The 21598-nt window shown below is 40.2% G+C and overlaps 2 protein-coding genes and 1 long non-coding RNA gene across 3 annotated transcripts; 1 reads left to right on the top strand and 2 right to left on the bottom strand.

Annotated features, from left to right (window-relative positions):
* Positions 1–10827: 10827 nt before the first annotated feature.
* LOC115668943 (uncharacterized) lies at positions 10828–11864 on the bottom strand. Its single transcript, XR_004004259.2, has 2 exons — positions 11575–11864; positions 10828–11359 (listed from the first exon to the last, which is right to left on the bottom strand). It is a non-coding gene; the product is annotated as an uncharacterized LOC115668943 (long non-coding RNA).
* Positions 11865–12390: 526 nt separating this feature from the next.
* Positions 12391–13394, top strand: LOC115668942 (protein DETOXIFICATION 16-like). The gene is made up of 4 exons (XM_056309639.1): positions 12391–12799; positions 13009–13095; positions 13169–13225; positions 13337–13394. The coding sequence occupies exons 1-4, from the start codon at positions 12468–12470 to the stop codon at positions 13392–13394; spliced, it is 534 nt and encodes a 177-aa protein (XP_056165614.1). The 5' UTR covers positions 12391–12467.
* Positions 13395–14803: 1409 nt separating this feature from the next.
* Positions 14804–15565, bottom strand: LOC130137707 (secreted RxLR effector protein 161-like). Its single transcript, XM_056309638.1, has one exon. The coding sequence runs from the start codon at positions 15563–15565 to the stop codon at positions 14804–14806; it is 762 nt and encodes a 253-aa protein (XP_056165613.1).
* Between the last annotated feature and the right edge of the window lie 6033 nt (positions 15566–21598).

The raw sequence follows: 21598 nt of genomic DNA, 5'->3' as shown, positions 1-21598 counted from the left end.
AAGACCGTTAAATATCAAGGCGAGCATAATGTGTCGTGGATTGCTTCAACTCTTTTGTTGAAGTAATGCGGGAAACAATGCCTCGTGATAACATCATGCCAAGTGACTTTTACGATATGAAAAAGCTAGTGGATAATTTAGGTCTTCCAGTTGTAAGGATTGATGTATGTAGTATGGGTTGTATGTTATATTGGAGAGATGATGAAAATGCAGAATCTTGCAAATTCTGCAGCCAACCTAGGTACAAGATTAACAGGCGGCAAGGTCGTAATCAGAAGCGTAGACCATGTAAACAAATGTTCTACTTGCCCTTAATCCCTAGGTTGCAAAGGCTTTATGCGTCTCAAGCTCTTCTTGAACACATGACTTGGCATGCAAATCATGAAACGAAGAGGATCTAATGTGTCATCCTTCAGATGCAGAGGCATGGAAACATTTTGATAGAACATATCCCGAGTTTGCGATAGAGCCTCGAAACATTAGGTTAGGTCTGTGTGCTGATGGTTTTGCCCCATTTGGGAAATCAGGAAAAAGTTATTCATGTTGGCCAGTTATCTTAACTCCGTACAATCTTCCACCCGGTATGTGCATGAAGACACCTTATATGTTTTTGACATTAATCGTGGTCGCCCGCAAAATCCGAAAAAGTTGATAGATGTTTATATGCAACCATTGATTGAAGAGTTACAACGGCTATGGGATGAAGGTGTCCCTACGTATGACGTTTCTACCGATCAAACATTTGTAATGAAGGCTGCTCTTCTTTGGACAATAAATGACTTTCCAGCTTATGGAATGTTATCTGGATGGAGTACAGCTGGGATCTTAGGATGTCCGATATGTATGGAGTTATCGAAGTCATTCAGATTAAAGCACTGTAAGAAGGCCAGCTATTTTGACTGTCATAGGCAATTTTTGCCGCTAAAGCATACATTCAGAAGGAATAAAAAAGAGTTTATCAAGAATAGGATCGAAAGAACACATCCACCATTGAGGTTGACCGGTGATCAAATTTGGGAGCGAGTGCAGGAGTTTCCAACGGTTGTTGAAAACCATCACGGCACAACTATTGGGTACGGAAGTACACATAAATGGACTAAGCGCAGTATATTTTGGGATCTACCATATTGGAAGGCCCATCTTATTCATCATAATCTTGACGTCATGCACATAGAAAGAACGTTTTCGATAATGTCATAAATACGTGATGGATGTCACTTGGAAAAACAAAAGACAACTTGAACGCAAGAAAAGATATGAGGGATATTTGCGATCGGCCAACACTAGATGTGGATGCAAGCGGCGGGACCAAAACCAAAAGCGGTTTATACATTGGACAAGGAGCAGAGACGGGTCGTTTGTCAATGGTTGAAATCGGTGTGATTTCCTGATGGATATGCTTCGAATCTAGGGAGATGCGTTGATTTGAATGAATGCAAGTTGATAGGTCTGAAGAGTCATAATTGTCACGTATTTATGGAAAGACTAATTCCAATAGCCTTCAAGGAACTTTTACCAAACTTTGTTTGGGGCGCCATTACAGAGTTAAGTAATTTCCTGCACGATATTTGCTCAACAGCGTTGAAAGCATCACATATGGAGAAACTAGAGAGAGATATTCCAATTATTCTTTGCAACTTAGAAAGGATATTTCCTCCATCGTTCTTTGATTCAATGGAGCATCTCTTAGTTCACTTGCCTTATGAGGCCAAAGTTGCAGGTCCCGTCCAATTTCGATGGATGTATCCATTTGAGAGGTAAGTTTTTTGTTAAATAAATTTTAAAGTACTTCATTATATATTATGTTCCGATAAATTTTTTTGTATTGCAACTAGGTTCTTATATCATTTGAAGAAAAAAGTGAAGAATAAGGCATGTGTCGAAGCTTCAATTTGTAATGCATATATTGTGGAAGAAGTGACAACATTTGCATCATACTATTTTGAGCCGCACGTGCAGTGCAAGAGGCGGAGAGCAGGAAGAAATGATGAGGGCCCCATTGATCCCAATTGCAAATCATTCTCTATTTTCAATTATTTGAGTCGACCAAGCGGCGCAAGTAAGTTTCGGTACTTAACAGGTGAAGAAAAGTAGGCAGCCCATACATATATTTTACTGAACTGTCCAGAAGTTGAGCCATACTTCAAGTAAGTGTACATTTGTAAGTATATGTATTGTGTGTCAAACATTTGCTAATATATAAATGGTATTTGTTAATAGGATTTTCCAAAATTCAATGTTTGGACTACCACCGAATGAGTTCGACCGTTTGTGCCAGGAACAATTTGCAACATGGTTCACAACATATGTAAGTTGTATGTGGAAGAAATGCAAGTTATTCGAATTTTTTATACATCATATATTAAAATATATATTATTGACATTATGTATGTGACCTTAGGTTCACAGTAATCATGATCATGCGACAGAGCAAGGATTGCTATATCATCTGGCGTGGGGTCCAAAGTCCAGAGTACGAACTTGGCCAGCATATTTCATAAACGGGTACAATTTTCACACTCGAACATATGGAATGGGAAAAGCCACAATGAATAGTGGTGTGTGTGTTCAGTCATCCAATGGTGGCAGTTCGAAAGATGATTTTTATGGGTTGTTGGATGAAATCGTAGAGATAGAGTACCATGGACCATTAATTTTGCGGGTTGTGTTATTTAAGTGCATATGGTTCGACCCCGTCAAAGGAATGAATGTGCATACGAAGTTTAATTTGGTTGAAGTAAATCACAAGAAAAGATATATGAAATATGAACCATTTGTCTTAGCACAACAAGCAATTCAAGTATATTATGCATCATATCCTAGTTTGAAACGTGACAAAGCCGATTGGTGGGCTGTATGTAAAACCAAAGCACGGAAAAAAATCGAGGAACACTGGAAGGACACAGCATATCAACAAGAGAAAGTTCGTCACACGGTTGAAACTGATGAATATACCATTCCAACTTTACGAGATCCATGTGGAGCGATGATCGATGTGGATCCAACTGAAATTCGCGAATCAAATTTTGAAGTTGGTACAGAACTTGATTATGAGACAGATGATGAAGATGATGCGCATGAAGTAGATGAAGACGAAGATGAAGACGAAGACGAAGCTGCAGATGAAAGTGCAGATAAAGATGAAGATGAAGAATATGATTTTTGATACTTTTCACTATTTATGTGCAATTGTTATTATTATTGCGACATGTAATTTTTTTTCTCATAAATTTTTGTTATTGTTGTTGTCGTCGTCGTTGTTATAATTAGAATCATGACTAATTAGCCTTAGATTTCGCCACAGAATTAAAATAGTAGGGAAAAATATTAGAATTTTGCAACGAATTTGCATTTCGCTGGAAAAATTTCCAACGAATTTGCACTTCGTTGGAAAAATTTCCAACGAAATGCAATGTCGTTGGAAATTTCCAACGACATTGCATTTCGTTGGAAAAATTTCCAACGAAATGAAAATTCGTTGGAAACATTTCCAACGAATTTTCATTTGTTGGAAAAAATTCCAACGAATTTGCATTCGTTGGAAAACATTTCCAACGAAATCCAGATTCGTTGGAAACATTTCCAACGAATTTGAATTTCGTTGGAAACATTTCCAACGAATTTTCATTTGTTGGAAAAAATTCCAACGAATTTGCATTCGTTGGAAAACATTTCCAACGACATAGTATTTCGTTGGAAAAATTTCCAACGACTTTATATTTCATTGGAAAAATTTCCAACGAATTTTAATTTCGTTGAAAAATTTTCCAACGAATTTTCATTCGTTGGAAAAATTTCCAACGAATTATATTTTCGTTGGAAAAGTTTCCAACGACATCCCAATTCGTTGGAAACATTTCCAACGAATTTGCATTTTGTTGGAAAGATTTCCAACCAATTTCCATTTTGTTGGAAAAATTTCCAACGAATTATAAATTCGTGGGAAAATGTTCCAATGAATTATAAATTCGTTGGAAATCTCAAAATAATTTTCCCGCAGAAAAATATATAAGCAAATATTTTGCCACGAATATGAAATTTGTGGGAGAAACCGTAGGAAATTTCCAACGACGTCCAAAGTCGTTGGAAATTTCCCACAAAATTGAAATTCGTGGGAAATTTTCCACGAATTTTCTCACGAATTTCAAATTTTCGGAAATTTCCCACTAACTTCAATTTCGTTGGAAATTTCGTGGGACATTTCCAACGAATTAAAATTCGTTGGAAATTTGCCTCCAATTACATCGAAATATTTTAAAATCGTACGAATTTCCAACGAATTACAAATTCGTTGGAAATTTTCCACCAATTTTCCCGCAAACGGGTACAATTTTTGGAAAATTCGTTGGAAATTTCCAACGAAATTCAAATTCGTTGGAAATTTCCCACCAAAATTTCCCACGAAATTCAAATTAGTGGGAAATTTCTAAAAATTCGTGAAAATTTGCAACGAATTGAAAAAATTCGCGGGAAATTTCCCATGAATTTTACATTTGTTGGAAATTTCCCACGAATTTCACATTCGTTGGAAATTTCCCACGAATTTAAAATTCGTTGAAAATTTTGCACTTAGTCTATTTTCGCCGAGACTCCACTTTTGTTGCAAGAACAATATCGCCACGAATCTCCTAAGAGCCGTCCTCGTCGCCGTCCTCCTCGCCGTCGCCGCCTTCGTCGTCCACGTCGCCGTCGACTTCGCCCAGCCCGGTAGGTAACTCTAAACTATATATTGTGTGAATAAAATGGTGACGCGGCCGTGAGGGGGTGGCGGGGGTCGCGGCGGACTTGGCCGGGGGAGGGGGTCGCGGCGGAGTTGGTCAGTGGGGGGTGGCGGCCGAGATGGCCGGAGGCCGTGGGTCGTAGCCGAGGGGGCCGGAGGGGTTGTCGCCGCGAGCCGGCCGTGTGGGGGGGGGGGTCGCGGCGACCGGCCATGGCCGGGGGGGTCGCGGGCGACCGGCCGTGGGTGGGGGGTCGCCGCGAGCCGGGCCGCGGGCCGGGGGGCCGCGCGAGCCGACAGTGAGGGGGTTCGCCGCCCACTGGCCGCGTTGGGGGTAGCCGCGAGCCGGCCGCGGCCGGGGGTCGCCGGCGAGCCGACCGTGAGGGGGTTCGCCGCCCACCGGGCCGTTGGGGGTAGCCGCGAGCCGACCGTGAGGGGGTTCGCCGGCCACCGGCCGTGGGGGGGTTGCCACCGGGCCGTGAGGGGGGTTCGCCGGCCACCGTCCGTGGGGGTCGCCGGCAAGCCGGCCGTGAGGGGTTCGCCGCCCACCGTGTGGGGGGTGGGGGTCGCGCCGCCAGCGGCCGTGGGGGTCGCCGACCAGCTCGCCGGAGGGGTCGCTGGCCGTGCGGGGGCCGGTCACCGGTGAGCTCGCCAGAGGGGGGGGTCGCCGGCCAGCTCGCCGGAGGGGGGGGTCGTTGGAGGGTGGTGTCGGGCGACCTCGCCGGATGGGGGGGCTCGCGGCTATGATTTCGACACGGTTGTCGTTTTTTTTAATGATTTTTGTGTTAACATATAAAATTTGGTAAAACGATGCTTATAGAGGGAACAAATTAATGTGTTGCATTTGTGGCAAATTTACTTATTGAACGTAATTTGTGATCTTTTTTTTAGGTCTGTACTAGAACTGTGCGAAATAACATATTTGGGGCATAAATTTGCATAAATGTGGCATCAGAGTTGATACTTGTTGTAATTCGTTCTGCACATTTAATATGCTTCATTTTATTTTTCGTGGAATCTGATGTGGTCCAAATTTTAATAGGTTGTTTCAACGTGGACCAAAGATTGCTATTTATCAGAGGCGATAGTCGGTTTGTTTCATTTTGTCGAGTTTATTTATTGCTCTATTAAACAAAATGGTAAGCAAAATGGCTAATGTCATTTTCAGTCCCTAATATATGTTTATATTTTTAAATATATTTGTCTAACCTTCCTACTTGTCAGTTTAAACGTGGAGGTCTCCTGCGTGGTTCGGGTTCGCAAAGAAGATTAGCCCCTTCCGCTGGCTCGTCCTCGTCCCCGACCCTGTCCTCTTCCCCTGCCCTTTTATGTAACCCTCAACCACAACATGTTCATGGACAACACGAACACATTGGCCCATCCTTCGACCCTCAACAACATATTAGGGTAGAATCTCGGGACATGCGAACTGAATTTACTTCAGTTCCATCTCCGGTTCGATCTCCTTCGGTTCCACTTTCTTCTTCAGTGCAACACTCGAATGATGAAGAAGATACCCGATTCATTATATGCCCATGTGGAGATTCGTAAGTACTTCATTTTTTTACGTATATATAAATTATCGATGTAAATAAAATTGTTCATGTTGCGAATTATCCATATGCTTCATTGTCTCATTGTCCGTATTGTTATAACATGTTTTCAGATTCACGGATTCTACGCATGTTGTGAGGGAACCGAATAAAATAGTCAATAACCATTGGATGGGCCAGTTTATTACTTTTAGCAGGCGCTCCGAAGTAAAGACTTTGTGGTGGAATGAGTTTAAGGTTAGTGTTGTCTTTCTTCACAAACTAAGTTCGGTGTAGCATACTGATGGTCAATAATGAATTTTGTCACGAATTGTCTGGTACATTGTAATGGATATGTGACATGTGACCCTAGTGGATAATTTTCAGTTGTTTTTCTATTAATTGTAGCGTAAGTTCACGTGGGATGAAATGGAAGAGGATGAGGTTAAAAGAATTTTCAAGAAGAAAATCGGTGATCACATGCGATATGTGATAAATAGAGCAAAGAGAAAAAATGAAAAGCCGACCTTTTTTACAACTGACAATTGGACGGAAATTACAAGAACTTGGGAAACTGAGAAGTATAAGCTAAGGGGTGAACAGAACAAGAAGAATCGAGCTTCTAGTTCTAGTGACGGTCTGGTCGCCACATATCTTTGGGGGCTCTATCAAGCATCGGGAGCATAAAAGAAGAATGGTAAGTCTGTTTATACATGTCGGTGCATTTAATGTAATGATTAGTCATTTATGTTTATATTTTGTAGGCGAGATGAATTGGGGACGGAACCCACTTTTACAGCTACATTTGAACGCACATTCCAAAAAAAAGATAAGACATGGACTGGCGCTCGAGCAAAAGCTATTAAGGTATGTAAGGTTATAGTTCGGACTTATAGGAAACTAGAATGAAAATCATGAATGTTTTAATATTTATGGTAATATATATGAATTTATTTTATTTCCATCTATAATGTTAATATAGGAAAAATATGATGAACTTTTAATGAGCACTGCTGGTGGTGATGGTGGTGATGGTGGTGGTGGTGATGGTGGTGATGGTGGTGGTGATGGTGGTGATGGTCGTGCTGTGTCTGAGCCATCGGTTGACAGTATGGCATTATGGGTGGAGGCACTGGGATGAAAGGAGGAAAAATATTTGGGATGGGATCCTTGTCAAGGATGTACAAATCGAAGGTTGGTGCAACTTCATCCTCCAATGCAGCTGTTTCAAGGAGGACACGACATGAGGAGCATATAACCCAAGAATTGAGCCAACTCAAGACGATTGCTTGTCGGAAGGACGAAGAAATGAAGTATTTACTTGGACGGAAGGACGAACAAATAAGGGTGATGCAACAACAAATGCAAATTGTCATGCGACATCTCGACATCGATCGCAATGAGGTTCCTCCTCTACCTCATATTAATCCAATTGATGATGGGCATAATGCTGAGCCACAAAATGATGCGGCGAATGGTGATGGTGATGATGATGATGATGATGATGATGCTGATGATTTTATTGTCAGTCATTCCTAGTTCATTCTCGAGTACCAAAACTGCCAATGTTTTTATGGTTGTCCCGCGTTCTTTCAATATTTTGAATGTATTACCTGATGTTCATTAGTGCTTAGCTGCCTCTTCGTATTATGAGATTGAAAATCGAATATCATCATATGAGACTTTGCAACTTATGCATTGTAGAAATTAATATTGCTTTCTTACCAAAAAAAAATTAATATTGATAATAATTAGATTTAAAATCGAAATTGTCGCTAAACAAAATTCATCGCAAACTTAGCGACGAATTTTGTCACGAATAGCTTTCGTTGCAAATTACCAACGAAAATTGAATTTTTTTGATGGAAAAAAATCGAATTTCCAACGATTTTTGCATCGAATAATTAGCGTCAAATTTTGCAACGTATTTTCCCACAAATGTTGTTTTCGTTGGAAATTACCAACGAAAATTTTAATTTTTTGGATGAAAATTTCGCGGATTTCCCACGATTTTTTGCAACGAATAAGGATGAATTTATATATTATTTTTCCAACGAATTAAATTTTCGTCGGAAATTACCAACGAAACTTGCTATTTTTTGTTGGAAAAAATTGCGATTTCCAACGAATTTTTTTTTCGTCGGAAATTAACAACGAAAATTGTAATTTATTGTGGGAAATATTCGAAATTTCCAACGAATTTTGTTTTTGTCGGAAATTACCAACGAAAATTCGTTTGTCGGAAAAATTCGAGATTTCCAACGAATTTTTTTTTCGTTGGAAATTAACACGAAAATTGTTTGTGAGAAAAATTCCCGATTTCCAACGAATTTTTTTTTCGCCGGAAATTACCAACGAAAATTGTTTGTCGGAAAAGTTCGCAATTTCCAACGAATTTTTTTTTCGTTGGAAATTAAAAACGAAAATTGTAATTTCGTGTGGGAAATATTCGAAATTTCCAACGAATGTTTTTTTCGTCGGAAACTACCAACGAAGAATGTTTATCGGAAAAATTCGGGATTTCCAACGAGTTTTTTTTTCGTTGGAAATTAAAAACGAAAATTGTAATTTCGTGTGGGAAATATTCGAAATTTCCAACGAATTTTTTTTTCGTCGGAAACTACCAACGAAGATTGTTTGTCGGAAAAATTCGGGATTTCCAACGAATTTTTTTTTCGTTGGAAATTAAAAACGAAAATTGTAATTTCTTATCGGAAATATTCGGGATTTCCAACGAATTGTTTTTTCGTCGGAAATTACCAACGAATGATTTTTTCGTGGGAAATTAAGAACAAAAATTGTTTGTCGGAAAAATTCGCGATTTCCAACGAATTATTTTTTCGTTGGAAATTAAAAACGAAAATTGTAATTTCTTATCGGAAATATTCGGGATTTCCAACGAATTTTTTTTTTGTCGGAAATTACCAACAAAAATTGTTTGTCTGAAAAATGCGGGATTTCCAACGAATTTTTTTTTTCGTTGGAAATTAAAATCGAAAATTGTAATTTCTTGTCGGAAATATGAGGAATTTCCAACGAATTTTTTTCGTCGGAAATTACCAACGAAAATTTTTTGTCGGAAAAATTGGGGATTTCCAACGAATTTTTTTATTCGTCGGAAATTAACAACGAAAATTTTTTTGTCGGAAATATTCGGGATTTCCAACGAATTTTTTTTCGTCGGAAATTACCAAAGAAAAGTTTTTGTCGGAAAAATTGGGGATTTCCAACGAATTTTTTTATTCGTCGGAAATTAACAACGAGAATTGTATTTTTTTGTCGGAAAATTTCGGGTTTTCCAACGAATTTTTTTTTTCGTTGGAAATTAAAAACGAAAATTGTAATTTCTTGTCCGAAATATGAGGGATTTCCAACGAATTTTTTTTCGTCGGAAATTACCAACAAAATTTTTTTGTCGGAAAAATTGGGGATTTCCAACGAATTTTTTTTTTGGTTGGAAATTAACAACGAAAATTGTTTGTCGGAAATAGGAGGGATTTCCAACGAATTTTGTTTTCGTCGGAAATTACCAACGAAAATTGTTTGTCGGAAAAATGCGGGATTTCCAACGAATTTTTTTTTTTCGTTGGAAATTATCACCGAAAATTATTTGTCGCAAAAATTCGCGATTTCCAACGAATCTTTTTTTCGTTGGAAAGTAAAAAAAAAATTGTTTTTCCGAAAAATTCGAGATTTCCAACGAACTTGTTTTTCGTCGGAAATTACCAACAAGAATTGTATTTTTTTGTCGGAAAATTTCGCGGATTTCCAACGATTTTTGCAACGAATTTTTCCAATGATTTTTAGCGACGAAATTTGCCACGAATTAATTTTCGTCGGAAATTACCAACGAAAATTCAAATTTTTTTTCGTCACTAATTTCGTTGGAAATTACCAACGAATTTTGCCACGTTTTTTCCAACGAATTATTACTAACGAATTTTCCAACGAACTTTCCAACGAATGTTTCCCACGAATTTTTCCAAAGAATTTTTCCAACGAAATTTTTCCAACGAAAAAATTTCGTTGCAAATTACCAACGAAAATTTAAATTTTTTGTCGGAAAAATTTGCGATGACTAATTACCAACGAATTTTTTTTCATCGCAAAATTCGTTGGAAATTCGTTTTCCAACGAATTTTGACGAATTTTTCGTTGGAAATTTCGTTGGAAAACTCTTGTTTTTTTGTAGTGTTAGTACTGCCAGAACAGCTCATTTTGCTGGTGTTCAACATCCTGCGAAAATTGAAAGCCTTAAAAAAGTGATTTGCCGCAGGAAGCCCATCTCGTTTTTCGAAGGTTTCTTCTTCAAAATTTGTCAATAACAGAAGCTTGAGAAGCCATGTCTATGCCCAATGCAGAACTTGGATGCATGACAATTTCCGGTGCGTGAAAACAGTGAATGTTATGGCCGCACCAAAATTAAGGAGATATAACATTGGGCAATAGTAGAACATTTGTGAGGCTGAGATGACTAGATTCGGAATAGTAATAGAACATGGCAGGATCAAGTATGTTTCATATAGTTCAGTCTCACCAAACTTACAACTGGTGGCCAAGTCGGACATCTCAGATATGTGCAGGTTATGGTTAATTTGTAGAATCAACAGTAGATCATAACATCAATTAGTTAAAAGTGGCATTGTTCTCTCGAACTTCTGTTTTCTGACTATGATTGTCATCCGGATATGGTGAAAATCTTTTACACAGCTTTTCAGGCAACCAAGCTTTGGATGCACACTCTCAGTAGCGAGAGCAATGTTGAAGGCGCCAAAATTAAACTGTTAACAGATAGAACAAAAACTTTCCTGAGCAATTGGGCAACATCCTATGAGTTCAATGTCATTATTATGAATACAGGCAAGCGAACTGAATTCTGAGTTCTGCATTCGGCTCTAAAATACACGAACAAATCTCCCAGTCACAAACTATGTCAATGCATTTGCTGACGGTGTCATTTCTTCACGAGTTGAAATTCTCCATGGGGATACCCACCGTATTGAAATTCTTGCTTAGATTTTAGCAAATTGACTAGACTTTTGCTGCACGAATTCTCTTGGAACGAGATCTTTCTCGAGTGAACTTTTGAATTCAATCCTCCTACCGTGACCTGCAAGTTGAAGTCAAACTGAAAATCAAAGTCGAACAGAAACTTCTAAAACCTGTCATTATTACCAGTTATTTCTGAACTCACTCTCGATGGAATAAAAATGTGCAAAGTTCCATACCATAGAACATATATATAGGCGCAAACGAAGACAACGAGCATTAGACCAAGCAACCTACACTGAAGCATCCCATTGCCTTAATAATATTAGTCTTAACCTTTGGGTTTCTAACACTCACAGCAGCTGCGACCGGCGGGCTGGATACTGGAGGTGACGTGGTGGAGGCGCGGATCTGAGCTCGGGATGCGACCGGCGGGCTCACGGCTTGAGGGAGTGGCTCCTGGAGGCGACGGCGGAGGCGGAGGCGACGTGCCGGAAGCGGCGGATCTGAGCTCGGGACCGGCGGGCTCGCTCATGGGAGGGGGAGAAATTTGTAAAAGAGAGAGAAAATGTTAGAGGCCTTTCGTGCAGCCTGTGAGGAAGAACAGAGAAGAGAGAGGGGGGAACACGAGCGGGAGAAGGACAGAGTAGGTGACGGCAATTAATGAAGAGAGAGAGAGGGTGTCGTCATCTTAGAGTTGTGATTTCTCCACGGTGGAATCACCAGAGCCACCTAAGATTTTCTCGCATGGATCTAGCTGGCATTGTCCTTTTCTGTACTCTCGAAGGCGTGGACGGATGCAACACCATGAGTCAACGACGCCGAACGCATCTCGTGGTTTTGACAGGAAATGTCGTATTGGGACGTATCAATTTGAGGGGAGACTTCATGTCGACTTGTCAATTTCTCCGAAGTGTGCATGGATTTAGAATAAAACCGGAAACCGAATTGATCTGATTATAGGATCAGATCCTGCGGTTACTTCCCGATTCTTAAAAAAGTGAAACTAGTATTATGCGATTCATTTCCCTGGGAATCGATGAATCGGATCCATGTTTTAAACGCTCGTTTTTAATCTTACCAAAGATAACAAATGCTGCCTCTCAAGTCTAATCCGCCTCTCATCTTCTGGTTCTACCACCTTAATATGGCTCTACACCTCCGACATTCTCGTAGCTTTTGGCCAAAACTTGGAGATTTCCAGGGAAGCGGGAACTTTCAACCGTTGGATGATCCCAAGTCTATTCGCGTATGGCCTCCTCCAATGTCTGAACAGGTTCTTGCAGACGCAAAATAACGTTCTACCGATGATGATGAGCTCTCTGGTTATTGCTTCTCTTCACATAGTCGTCTGTTGGGTCTTCATCTTTAAGTTTGGACTAGGAATAAGAGGAGCTGCTTTGGCGAACACGATTTCGAATTGGAACAATGTGATTCTGTTGGCGATTTACGTGAAGCTCTCTCCAGCTTGTATCAAAACTTGGACCGGTTTCACAAGAGAGGCCTTGCTTGACCTTGTTAGCTTCGTCAAGCTTGCTGTTCCTTCAGCAGTTATGATTTGGTGAGTACCTATTTGTGCTTATGTTTGCTAATGCGATGCCAAAATTTATGATCAAAAGAAAAGATTAGTAGCTGTTTGGTTTTTTTGAAGCGTTTTGATGATAGTTGGTCAGACTGTATTAATCTAAGTCCCCTATTTCAGAAGTGAGAGTCCTAGCGTTGAACTAGTTTACTCACATTACTTGTCTCTTGATTTACTTTCTTTCGCAGTTTCGAGTACTGGTCCTTCGAGCTGGTCGTTCGTCTATCGGGTCTTCTGCCAAATACGAAACTAGAGACGTCTGTGTTATCAATTAGGTATGAATTGAAAGAATTTGTATTTTCGTGGAATGAGAAGTTTAGAACTACGTTCATACCTTCAATTTTGCAGCCTCAACACTTGTTGGATGGTCTACATGATCTCTGTCGGTCTCGGCGGAGCAATCAGGTTTGTTTGAGTCATTTGCTTCAGTTGTGCAGTTTACTATGAGTTAGAAATAAAAAGAAAAGAAGAGAACAAATTTTGCTTGGCATTAACTTCACTAAGATAAATTCCTAGACTAGGAGGGGAGGGTAAAAGATGGGATTCTGTGAGGACAAGCTCGCAGGAGTCTTGATACTGTGGTACAGAAGGAGACAAATGCATTGACTGCCAAATGTTGGATCATCTTTTTTTTTTATCCAGAATTAGATAAAATATTGTCGCGACCTCCCCAAACCGGCGCTCGCCGCCTAAGGGATTTGGCTAATGAATTACTAAGTTTAAACCTAGTTCGAGCTCTCCCAAGCCTACACCAATTCGCGACATAGATTTTGAGTTATTAACAGGGGAATCAATTTCATCTAGGAATCGCCACTAATCAGTTTTTGGTAAGTCGATCAGACACCCAAGTAAAGCACGGGAGAAATGTTTCACTTCTACGAACCAGAGACTCAATGGGTACGGGAACTTGATTACACTAATTGACCAACTAATATCCTTTCGGTACCTAACCTTATTCAATCACCGCCTAACATGTTCACACTAATTGGGAATCTCAAAATTCCATCCCTAACCAAGCTAAGGAAATCAACAATCAACACATGAACCCAACATGCATAATCAACCACATACGAGGTTAAATTAAACGAGCATTTCAAAGTGTGTGAATCAAGCAACATGTAATCAAACAAGATACCAATCACACAAAAGGGCAAGAAAAACCAATTCCAAATCCCAAATAACGTTTTTATTTTTCGAAATTTTTTGAATTTTTTTTGAATTTTTGAATTTTCTGCATTTTTTTAATGTTTTTCAGACTTTTTAATTTTTTTTACTACTAAACATTTTCGAATTTTTTAATTTTAAAATATTTTTTTATATTTTTATTAATAAAATAAAGATTCCGGACCGGGTCCCTTGACCCGATCCGCCCGACACCTGACCCGACTCTCTCTGACCCGCTCGGGATCTTTTTCCTATTTCTTTTCTGATTTTTTTTTCTTTTCCTATTTTCTCTCTTTTCTTTTTTTTTTCTTTCCTTTTTTTTGTTTCTTTTTTCTCTTTTGTCTTTTCTGGTCTTCCTTTCCTCCTTCGTGCCTTCTACCCAGAATATCCTCTTCTTCATACTGTTCTTCACCGAGGCCTCCCCCATGTTACAGAAAAAAATGCAGAAGCTGGCTGTGCTTTGCAAGCACAAGGAAAAAACACAGAAAAGAGAGTCAAAGAGAAGAGAGTGTACTCGCGTGAGAAATGCTTTCTGCATTCATACGTCATAATTGAATAACAACTTAGCCTTTTAGATAGGCCATACACAAACAGAAAAACCCAGAAAAATAGCCACAACAATTGACCCACTATGCTGAACTATCTACCCACTATCCTGAACGTGTGTGCGGCAACAAACGTGCAGCAACAGATTCCTATAAACTAGGACAACCAACTAGGCTTTATTTAAAAACAAACAAATACTTTGACTAATTCAACACCCTCCCTTAAACTGATGTTGCAAACAATCAGTTTAAAAGGACTAAATCCAGCCCTCCCTTAACCTGCAGCTTCCAACGAACAAACACCAAGAAGCTTTCTTAGCTTCTGATATGCAGATAATTTGAGAGGCTTGGTGAACAAATCAGCAAGCTGATCTTCACTCCTGCAAAAAACAAGTTCAATCACTTTATCTTTCATGAGATCCCTTAGGAAATGATACTTCACATCTATGTGTTTGCTCATCCCATGTAGAACTGGATCCTTTGAGAGTTTAATGGCTGAGCTGTTGTCACAATAGATTGTAGTTGCATCTTCCTGTTTAAATTGAAGCTCTCCAAGAATCTTCCTTAACCAAATAGCTTGACAAGCGCTAGAGGTGGCAGCCACAAACTCAGCTTCAGTTGTTGACAGAGTAACAATCGGCTGCTTCTTCGAACACCATGAGACAGCCCCCGAACCAAGCATAAATACATAACCAGAAGTGCTTTTTCGATCATCCATATCACCAGCGTAATCGCTATTAGTGAAACCAATCAACTCTGATTTTTCTCCCTTCTTATAGAATAACCCAAAAGTTGCAGTCCCTCTCAAGTAGCGAAGAATTCGCTTTGCAGCTTGCAAATGTTTTTCAGTTGGATTCTCCATGTACCTGCTAATAAGGCTTACAGGATGCATGATATCTGGCCTTGTAGCTGTTAAATACATTAAACTCCCCACGATTTGCTTATAGAAGGTGCTATTTACCTTTCTTCCATCAGGATCCTTCGACAACTTCAATCCAACCTCAGTTGGTGTGGTTACCGAATTGCAATGCGTCATCTGGAATTTTTCTAAAATCTCTTCAACATATTTCTTTTGAGATAGAAAAATTCCAGCTTCAGATTGATTTACCTCAATGACCAGAAAATAATGCATCAACCCAAGATCAGTCATGTCAAATTCCTCCATAATAGATTTATTAAATGTGTCAATCATGACACTATCATTCCCTGTGAAGATAAGATCATCCACGTACAAACACACTAGAAGCAATTTTCCACCATGACCAATCTTAATAAATAGCGTATGCTCATATGGACATTTTGTAAATCCATCCTTCAAAAAATAAGCATCAATCCTACTGTACCAAGCTCTTGGAGCTTGCTTCAACCCATATAAAGCCTTTTTCAATTTATAGACTTTATGTTCATTACCCGGCTTGACATATCCAGAAGGTTGATGAACAAATACCTGTTCTTGAAGATCACCGTGTAAAAATGCCGACTTCACATCTAACTGATAGATGAACCATGAATTCTGTGCTGCTAGCGCAATCGCTAATCGGATTGTATCGAGTCTAGCAACTGGCGCAAACACCTCTTTGTAATCCACTCCAAATTCCTACTTGTAACCTTTTGCCACCAAGCGCGCCTTGTACTTTTCAATCTCACCATTCTTGTTCATTTTCGTCTTGTATACCCACTTGACTCCAATTGTCTTTTGCCCTTTGGGAAGATCTGTCAATTCCCACGTACCATTCTTCTCAATTGCTTTGATCTCTGCATCCATTGCAACTCTCCAGTTTTTATTTTGTACTGCTTCATCAAAAGTAGTTGGGTCACTATCTGCAAACAAAGCAAAATGGATCAGTGGGTCTTCGGTTTGCTCAACTCTCGATACTTCATAATCTTCCATCCATGCTGGCCTCCGTCGGATGCGTTGTGGTCGTTCTTCAGATGCTGCAGCAACTGCTGAATTTTCAACATTTTCTGTGGTGACTTGACTCGTAGAGGGCTGCTTTTCCAACTCAGTATCATCTTCAAAGTTTGCTGGAATTTGTTCACCACAATCACCACCATTCTTCTCGCTCCATGACCAGAATTTCTCTTCATCAAAGATCACATCACGGCTAATGGTAATTTTCTTGGTTATAGGATCATAAAGTTTGTAGGCTTTTGAATGATCACTAATGCCAAGAAAAATACATTTTTCTGCTTTATCTTCTAGCTTCTTCCTCTTCTGGTCAGGAACATGGACATATGAAAGACATCCAAAAATTCTGAAGTAATCAACTGCGGGTCTTCTCCCGCTCCAAGCTTCTTCGGGTGTCTTCTTTAAAACAGCGAGAGTGGGACTTCTATTCAAAAGATAAACACTCCAATTGACTGCCTCCGGCCAGAAGCTTTTTGGAACTCCACTTGACGTCAAAAGGCTTCGCACCATATTCAGAATAGTGTGGTTCTTCCTTTCGCAAACACCGTTCTGATGCGGTGAATAAGCTGCAGTGAGTTGTCTTTTAATCCCATGCTCCACACAAAAATATGCGAATGTAGTTGAAATATATTCGCCACCACGATCCGTGCGGAGAACTTTGATTGAATTTCCACTCTCTTTTTCAACAAGAGTTTTGAAGCTCTTGAAGGCCTCAAAGGCTTCAGATTTTTCCTGCAAAAAGTAAGCCCAAACCTTCCGACTGAAATCGTCAATGAAGGTAATGATATATCGTTTGCCTCCATTGGACATTGGGGAAATTGGTCCGCAAATATCTGAATGGACAAGTTCGAGGTGCTTCTTGGCTCTCCATGCTTTGCCTTTTGGAAAATGATCTCGGTGTTGTTTGCTAACAACACACTCTTCACATATTTCGGACTGCGCCATGATTGGGGGAAGTCCCTCCACCATCTTCTTATGATGTAACGTCCGCAACCCACCAAAGTTGAGGTGTCCATATCTGAAATGCCATAACCATGCTTTATCCTTCAATCTTGCAAAGAAACATGAGTGAGAGGTGCCATGAAGATGCAGCGGGAACATCCGATTGGCAGTCATATTAACTTGAGCAATTAGATGCTGTTTCTCATCATGGATTCTGCAAACACCTCCTTTGAGTGTAATTTCATATCCCTTCTCTTGCAATTGTCCAACACTTAGAAGGTTGGTCTTTAACTCAGGAACATAAAACACCTCTTTGATCATCTGAACCGAGGTTCCTTTAGGAACAATTGCAACTGTCCCTTTACCCTTAACTGACACAGTCAAGTCGTCTCCAAATTTGACTGAGGTGCGAAATGACTCATCTAATGCAGAGAATGCCTTCTTGTCTCCACACATATGGTTGCTGCAACCGGTGTCAATATACCACAGATTCGATGAAATTTTCTCCGTTTCTTGACACACCATTAGGAGAGACACTGCTTCTTCTTTTTCTTCCGCAAAATTAATCCTTTTCATGCTTTGTGTATTTAAATTGGTACGACATTCAGATTTATAATGTCCATACCTATGGCATCTAAAACACTCTACTCTAGATTTGTCTACTGACCTTGGTTTGTAAACAGTTGAGTGTTGACCTCCATGTCCTCGTCCTCCACCTTGAGCATCACGAGAAAAATGACCATTAGGCTTTTGATTGAAACTGCGACGTTCATTGGTTCCCCTTCCTCTACCTCTGCCACTATTCGTTCTTGTTGTTGACGAAAAGTGATTTGTAGTTGCCTTCAACGCCTTCTCTTCCGGCTCTTGCTGAAGAAAATTTTGTTCGTGAACCAACAACGACCCTTGCAGTTCATCAATTGAGAGTTCTTCAATGTCCTTGGCTTCTTGTATAGAACAGACAACAAAGTTAAACTTTGGTGTCAGAGATCGAAGAATCTTCTCAACGATGGTGACATCCTCCGTCTTATCGCCGTGAATCCGCATCTTATTGACAATTGCCATTGTCCGAGAGAAGAAATCGGTAATTGACTCTCCCGACTTCATTCTTAGTAACTCAAACTCTCCACGAAGCATTTGAAGTTGCTGCCTTTTTGCTCTTGCGGTACCTTGATATTTTTTCTTCATGGAATCCCATATGTGCTTGGAGGTATCCTTACAGAGAATTGTCTCCAAGATAGATCTGTCAATGGCCTGAAAAAGGTAGTTTTTGGCCTTGAGATCTTTCAATCTTGCTGCTTCCAGAGCCGTCCGTTGTGCTGCTGTCAACGTAGCTCCTTCTTCTGGTTCGGCAACTCCAGAGATAACGACATCCCAATATTGCTTGGATTTTAGGAAGTTCTCCATTAGCATGCTCCAATGATCATAATGACCATCAAAGCGTGGAATAGCTGGTTGGACAAAGGTTTATGAAGCCATCACCGCTGCTGGATACCAAGAAAAAATCTTTTCTCACGTGTTTACAACTCAAGCTCACTTTTTGGCTACTGCCTTTCACTCTCACTTTTTCCTGTCGTGTTTTTGACTCACTTTTCCTTCTTTAATGGCTCTGATACCACTGTTACAGAAAAAATGCATAAGCTGGCTGTGCTTTGCAAGCACAAGGAAAAAACACAGAAAAGAGAGTCAAAGAGAAGAGAGTGTACTCGCGTGAGAAATGCTTTCTGCATTCATACGTCATAATTGAATAACAACTTAGCCTTTTAGATAGGCCATACACAAACAGAAAAACCCAGAAAAATAGCCACAACAATTGACCCACTATGCTGAACTATCTACCCACTATCCTGAACGTGTGTGCGGCAACAAACGTGTAGCAACAGATTCCTATAAACTAGGACAACCAACTAGGCTTTATTTAAAAACAAACAAATACTTTGACTAATTCAACACCCCACGCATCCAGTCGAGACCACGCCGTGACCACCTCTTCACCCCCGACTGTCGGCACGCGTCGCCAACACTGGTGGCCGCCATTGGACCCACACTCTCACCGCTGGCTGCCGCCTCCACCAAACCATAAACTAACTCCGGCTATGAAAAATTACGCGAGCGACCGAACGTTGGTGTCGACTTACCCCTTTTTCTCCGAATCTCAAACAGATCTAAAGCTCAAATCTACACGTACATAAACACACAAAACAAAGTTGAGAAACTGACTGCAACGGCCTCTAACCACGGGCATCGATCCGGCGACGAAGAGCTTTTCGGCAGGTAGGGAATGCACACATGACCGACTCATACCGGAGTTAACATGCCATAAAATCACACGAAATCAAGGAGTTAGTGACCAAACATCAATCTTAAATGAACAAAACATATATCGAAGATTCTATGCATTGATTTCATGTTTCTTTTTAGCTTGGGCCTTCACTCAGGCATTTTATCAAACGAGTGGTATGCGAGTTCAAACGAAAACTTCAGGCCGAGATTCAAGGTGATATATGGCTCAAACGTGCTGTGTGGTGCTTTGCACAATCACATTTTGCAACAAAGTGGTCACGGTTTGCAAAAGAACGCTGAATAATGGCACACACAGATCCAACGTTTGAAGCTTGAAGGGCTTCTTTGAGGCATTTTAACAAATACGTGGGAGAGGACTGAGAGATGGATTTTCTGGGTTGATTTTGACACGATTCATGGGTTCTCTTCGATACACAACGTTTAAGAACACTTCTTTGAACTTATAACAAGCATTATCCTCCTTTGGTGGGGGCCGGGCGGTCACCGAATAGATTCGTTGTGCTCGGCACTCGAAAGGCAGGGGACTGGGACTCAAAACAGGGGAAGATCAAGAGAGCCCACCTGGTTCAGGGCTGACCGGGATGAATCACGGCTGTTGGAGACTCGACGGGGGCCGACGGCAACTCAGACGGACGGCGAGCAAACGCGGAAAGCTATCCCTTTTCCGATTCACTCCCAAACTCTCTGCCCCTCTCTCCTCTCGTTCTCGCTTCCATTTTTGCTCTCTGTTCTGGACGTGTGTTGACTGAGAGAACGAAGAAAGCTCTGCCCTATTTTGTCTCTTCTTGAAGCTTTTCTTTTTAATGAAATATGCAGACTACTTTCTTCTCTATCCTTTCCCCTTTTCTTCTTTTTCGTAAGTGTGCCCAGAGGGGGACCCTCTTTTGTCTTCTCTCTCTCTCCTATTTTTTTTTTTTTTTAAATTTTTATAATGATTTTCTAAATAAAAATAAAATAAAATAAAATAAAAGGAAAATATGTTTCATTAAATTCTATTAAGGTAAATGCGCCTAATATCTATGTGCCATGTAATTTAATGAAAATATTTTTGTTCAGGGATTAAAAATTAATCCCTAATTTTCTATGCAGTTAAACCCTAAATAACTAGGCAAAATTTAGGTGTTAACAGCTGCTCCTCTTCGAAGGGAACTTCAACGAAGTTCCATTCGAAGATAAAAAGGCACCTATATTTTGCCCGAGAAGGATATGGGATGATGCAGTGGCCTAGGGAGTGAGAGATGATTTACTTATTTATAAATTTTGATTTTGATTTTTTTTATAACTTTTAGTTTTGATTTTTTTTGTACGAAATAAAACTAAAAGGACGCCTAGGGACTAGAACCCTATGAACATCGAAAACTCTGTTTAGGGACTGAAACCCTATGAACGGCTAAAGTGAAGGGAATAAAACCTGAAAGCACGCCTAGGGACTAAAACCCTATGAACGTCAATTGGAATAACACCTTGAAGGAACGCCTAGGGACTAAAATCCTATGAACGTCAAAGATTCTGCCTAGGGACTAAAATCCTATGAACGGCAAAGGGACTAAAACCCAGAAAGTACACCTTGGGACTAAAATCCTATGAACGTCAAAGGCTCCGCCTAGGGACCAAAACCCTATGAACGGCAATAGATCCCGCCTAGGGACTAAAACCCTATAAACGGCAATAGAAATAACACTTTGAAGGAACGCCTAGGGACTAAAACCCTATGAACGGCAAAGGGACTAAAACCCAGAAAGTACACCTAGGAATTAAAACCCTATGAACGTCAAAAGCTCCGCCTAGGGACTAAAACCCTATGAATGTCAAAGACTCCGCCTAGGGACTAAAACCCTATGAACGGCAATATGAACACCTTATTAAAGTAACGCCTAGGGACTACAACCCTATGAACGTCGAAATTCCACCTAGGGA

Source organism: Syzygium oleosum, unplaced genomic scaffold, assembly GCF_021117445.2.
Source record: "Syzygium oleosum isolate NSW1041296 unplaced genomic scaffold, Sole_v2.1 Sole_v2.03, whole genome shotgun sequence".
NCBI classification, from domain to species: domain Eukaryota; kingdom Viridiplantae; phylum Streptophyta; class Magnoliopsida; order Myrtales; family Myrtaceae; genus Syzygium; species Syzygium oleosum.
Note: the sequence above shows the minus strand (reverse complement) of the source record. Positions and strands in the feature narration are given on the sequence as shown.